Genomic DNA, 4,366 nt, shown 5'->3' with positions numbered 1-4,366 from the left:
GACTCCGTCTCAAAAAAATAAATAAATAAATAAAGTGGAGTTGATAATAATACCACCTTTAGGGGTGGTGCTTAGAATAGCACCTGGCACGTGGTAAGTGCTCCAGAAATGTGGGTGCTATTGCAATCATCTCAGTACAGGCAGGGGAGGGCAGAGTAAGGGAAGCACCCTGTGTTCTCCTTGCTCAATTTTTTTTTGAAACAGTCTCATTCTTGTCCCCCAGGCTGGAGTGAAATGACGTGGATTACAGTTGTGAACCACCGTGCCTGGCCTTCTTACTTAATTTTGTTTTTATTTTTAAGTCACTGACCTCACTAAACCCTTACCCTGGCCGGGCGCGGTGGCTGAAGCCTGTAATCCCAGCACTTTGGGAGGCCGAGACGGGCGGATCACGAGGTCAGGAGATCGAGACCATTCTGGCTAATCCGGTGAAACCCCGTCTCTACTAAAAAATACAAAAAACTAGCCGGGCGAGGTGGCGGGCGCCTCTAGTCCCAGCTACTCGGGAGGCTGAGGCAGGAGAATGGCATAAACCCGGGAGGCGGAGCTCGCAGTGAGCTGAAATCCAGCCACTACATTCCAGCCTGGGCGACAGAGCGAGACTCCGTCTCAAAAAAAAAAAAAACCCTTACCCTGCACGCTCTCAATCATGCCTGTGAATTCCCGGGCAGGCATGAAACCCAGCACTCAGTGGCCTGAGCCTCCAAAGACAGGCACGGCTGAGTTGGATTCCTGGTTTTGTTTCTTATAAACGGTGCAGCCAGTCACTAAACCTCTCTGAGTCTGAGTTTCCCTACCAGAAAAAGGCAAACGATAACTCCAACCTGCTAGGGAAAATGAAAAGTACTCAGTGATGGAACCAACACTTCTTCCCACAAAACTTGGAGGCATGAGACCAGGTTAATATTGTAGCTCAAAGTCACAAAGTTACTAGGGACATAGTCAGCAGTGACTGCCCTTTCCCAAGGGCCATGAATGCATGTGTCCTCAGAAGCCAGACAAGTCTCATAAACAGTGAGGAACCCAGCTGGGAAGGTGGTGAAGGGGAAGGAGTATTTCCATACACCCAGTCATGCCAGATCTTCTGACTATTTTTAAAGCAAAAATAGAAGCCGTCTTTTATACAAACTCTCCCAATTTTTGAATATTGTATTAAAGTTGAAGAATACTATGGACCAGACAAAACATTCCTATATACCAGTTCAGCTGAGATCCACCAACACGAAGATTTAGCACAGCACCTGGTACTTAGCGAGGCTGCAAAGAATGCAGCTGCTGCTATTTTGTGAAGGCAACCGATGGCTTGAATGGGGCAGAGGGAGTACGAGATGGAGGGCGCGGGATTCATCTGCAGTGAAAATCTATCCCTTTCTCCACCTCATCCCTTCCCTCCTTCTCACTGAGTGGGAGTGTATGACTGCAGCCTCAGAGAGCTTCCACAGAGCTTCACTGGGCATCTGGTGATTTGTGACTATTCAGTGATCTAGTGGGCATCTAGTGATTCACGATTATCCAGTGATCTGGTGAGCTGAGCTGCATGGAGGTGAAGTAGGGAGACACTGAGGCCTCCCCACCGGGAGTTCGCAGGCCAGGGAAGACAAAGCGTTGTCTGGCAGGACAGGGTAGGGGGAGCCATAGTGGGGCTGGAGGCTCCACGCAGTCCACTCTGCAGGGTTCCTGCCTTCCAAGCTTCTTTCCAAAATTGAATCCTGGCCACCTCCTTCCCAAAGCTGGAAACTTATGGGACCTCCTCCTGTGGGGATCTACCAGTAGTCCCTGAAAGGCCTGTCCAGGGCGGCCTTTTCCCCTACCTTACCTGCTCTCTGCATCTTGTCGGGATGCAGCCCTCTCCGGCATAGTGCTTCAAAGAAGGAGACTTTGGAAGTTCCCAAGAGATAAAAATAATCTGGGCCAGGCGCAGTGGCTCACACCTGTAATCCCAGCACTTTGGGAGGCTGAGGTGGGTGGATCACGAGGTCAAGAGATCAAGACCATCCTGGCCAACATAGTGAAACCCCGTCTCTATCAAAAATACAAAAATTAGCTGGGCGTGGTGGTGCGCACACCTGTAATCCCAGCTACTCGGGAGGCTGAGGCAGGAGAATCACTTGAACCCGGGAGGCGGAGGTTGCAGTGAGCCGAGATCGTGCCACTGCACTCCAGCCTGGGTGACAGAGCAAGACTCCGTCTCAAAAAACTAAAAGAAAAATAATAATAATCTGGTTGCCCTATTTGAGAGGCAGGTACCGGATCCCCCTACCCCCAAATCTGGTGTCTTGAATCCTAGTTCACATCCTAACCTGAGGCTGTACGACTATTACTCATAACAGAAGTCATTTAACTTCTTGTTCTCATCACTTAAACGGGCTGACAAACTCACAGCACAGAATTTGTGAGGATTAAGGAAAGGCAAACTAGCTTCTGTGAAACACCTACTGTGTGCTAGGAATCACTAGTTTTCACATACATTATCTCCTTTGTTCCTTTTTGTGGCTCTGTGAGGTAGAGATTGTACTATATAGTAATATTTTTAAACAGTAGGTATCATCTGAATGCTTATTACATACCAGGTGCTGTTCTCCATAAGCATTTTTTATGTATTAATTCATTTAATTCTTAGGACAATGCCATAGGCAGGTACAGTGCAGTTATCTCCACATTATGGATGAGGAAACTGAGGCAGAGAGATTAAGGGTCTTGCTCAAGGTCACAGGACTAGAAAGTAGCAGAGCCAGGGTTGAACCTGGGCTGCCTGACTCGAACCACTATGCTATTTAGAAAACATTTAAGACAACTTTTAAGACAATACCTGGCACTAAGCATTCAGTAAATGTTAACTGCGGCTATCATCATCATCATCACCCCCATCTTGAGAAGGAGAAACTGAGGCTCGGGCTAGGCAATTTTCACACGTTTCCCTCCCACCCTCATCCTCCTGTAGTCAGTAGATGGCAACCCTGAAGTCAATCTCAAGTTCGTCTAGAACTCGTGTTCTTTCCACTGTTCTGAGCATCCAGCCGCGAGGCTGTCAAAGGCCCTCAGTGCTTGTTTCTGGAGGCTGAAGCAGCTCAGTCTTCCATCCACTCCCCCACCTCCACCCTTCCCCTGGGGGCTGAGCAGCAGCCTGCGGGCAACGGGCGCTGATCCCTTCTCCTTCCTCCTGCTTCCTGCAGTTTCACTCTGAGCCTGAGGGACCAGGCTTCCCGTGCTCCTGTGACACTCAGGGCTTCCTTCACAGACAGAACTCTGGCCTGGATATCCCCCTGGGGGCAGAAGAAGCTGATATCAGCCCCCTTCCTCTTTTACCCCCAGAGATTCTTTGAGGTGGGTCAGAGCCAAGTGGTTACATCCCTTCAGGCTGGAGCACAGAGCTGAAGTCCCATAATGACCTGGGAGACTCTGGGGCGGGTGTACAGGGCAGATGTTATGGGGTGGGAGGCCCGAGCCAGCAGAGCACAGCGAATGTCTGTACAGCGGTCCTCAATGCTCCACTCTGATGCCAGGGATCCCATGGCCAGAAACTCAACTGGTGCAGGTGGGGACCCAACATCAGCTGTAGTAAAAAGCTCCCCTAATGATGCCGACACGCAAAACCACTCCTCTACAGGAAGCAGCCCCAGTTACAGGTGGTGAAACTGAGGCCCAAGGCTGGGAAGATCCTTGTCAAAGGCCACAGTGGACTGGTGACAAGTCAGGCCTCTTGTCCTGTTCTTTTCCAGCACTGTACTGGCTGCCCCCTGGGTCCAATCTTTGTGTCCTCTGAGAGGAGGAGGGTCTCACTGGGGAGCGCATCAGGCAGACAAGGGAAAGTCTGGCTGGAAGCTGCAACCTCCTCATTCCTCCTTTCCCAGGTGCTGCTCCTGTGCCAGGAGGGAGGGCTGAAGCTGGCGCTCAATGGGCAGGGACTGGGGGCCACCAGCGTGAACCAGCAGGCCCTGGAGCAGCTGCGGGAGCTCCGGATCAGTGGAAGTGTCCAGCTCTACTGTGTCCACTCCTGAGGAGGGTTCCAGGGAAACTCTGACAGAAAACAGGAAGGTCAGCCCACACCCAGGGCCCAACTCTCCTCCCCTCCTTAAACCGTCCACCTGACACCACCACATCAGGCCTGGTTCACTTACGGGCTCACGGGCCTGAGTCTGCAGGAGCTTTGGGCCTGAGGGAAAGCACAAGGGTGCAAAGGTTCCTTGGACTCTGCACCTTCCTCCACTAGGAGCCTGGGATTCAGGTTCTGTAGACTAACAAAGATACTCCAAAATACAATGGCTTAAAGAATGCGGTCATTTATTCTTTATAATTTATTTGTTTCATTCTCATCTAGCAATTCTAGAGACAATGGTCCAGGTTAGTGGGGCAGCTCTGCTCCCCA

At 50.7% G+C, this 4,366-nt stretch overlaps 1 protein-coding gene across 4 annotated transcripts in view; it reads left to right on the top strand.

The window, feature by feature from the left end:
* The window catches only part of LGALS12 (lectin, galactoside-binding, soluble, 12), an 11,405-nt gene extending 7,184 nt beyond the window's left edge, over positions 1 to 4,221 (top strand). For all 4 annotated transcript variants that reach the window (XM_011942640.1, XM_011942639.1, XM_011942638.1 and 1 more), the window contains 2 exons: positions 3,174 to 3,324; positions 3,852 to 4,221. In XM_011942640.1, the coding sequence (XP_011798030.1) occupies positions 3,174 to 3,324; positions 3,852 to 3,998 (298 nt within the window). In that variant the 3' untranslated portion in view covers positions 3,999 to 4,221. The remainder of the gene's footprint in view (positions 1 to 3,173; positions 3,325 to 3,851) is intronic.
* The last annotated feature ends 145 nt before the right edge of the window (positions 4,222 to 4,366 follow it).

The sequence above is a fragment of the Colobus angolensis genome, unplaced genomic scaffold, assembly GCF_000951035.1.
Source record: "Colobus angolensis palliatus isolate OR3802 unplaced genomic scaffold, Cang.pa_1.0 Scaffold21, whole genome shotgun sequence".
Classification (NCBI taxonomy): domain Eukaryota; kingdom Metazoa; phylum Chordata; class Mammalia; order Primates; family Cercopithecidae; genus Colobus; species Colobus angolensis.
The sequence above is the reverse complement of the archived record's forward strand: the minus strand, read 5'-3'. Positions and strand labels throughout refer to the sequence as shown.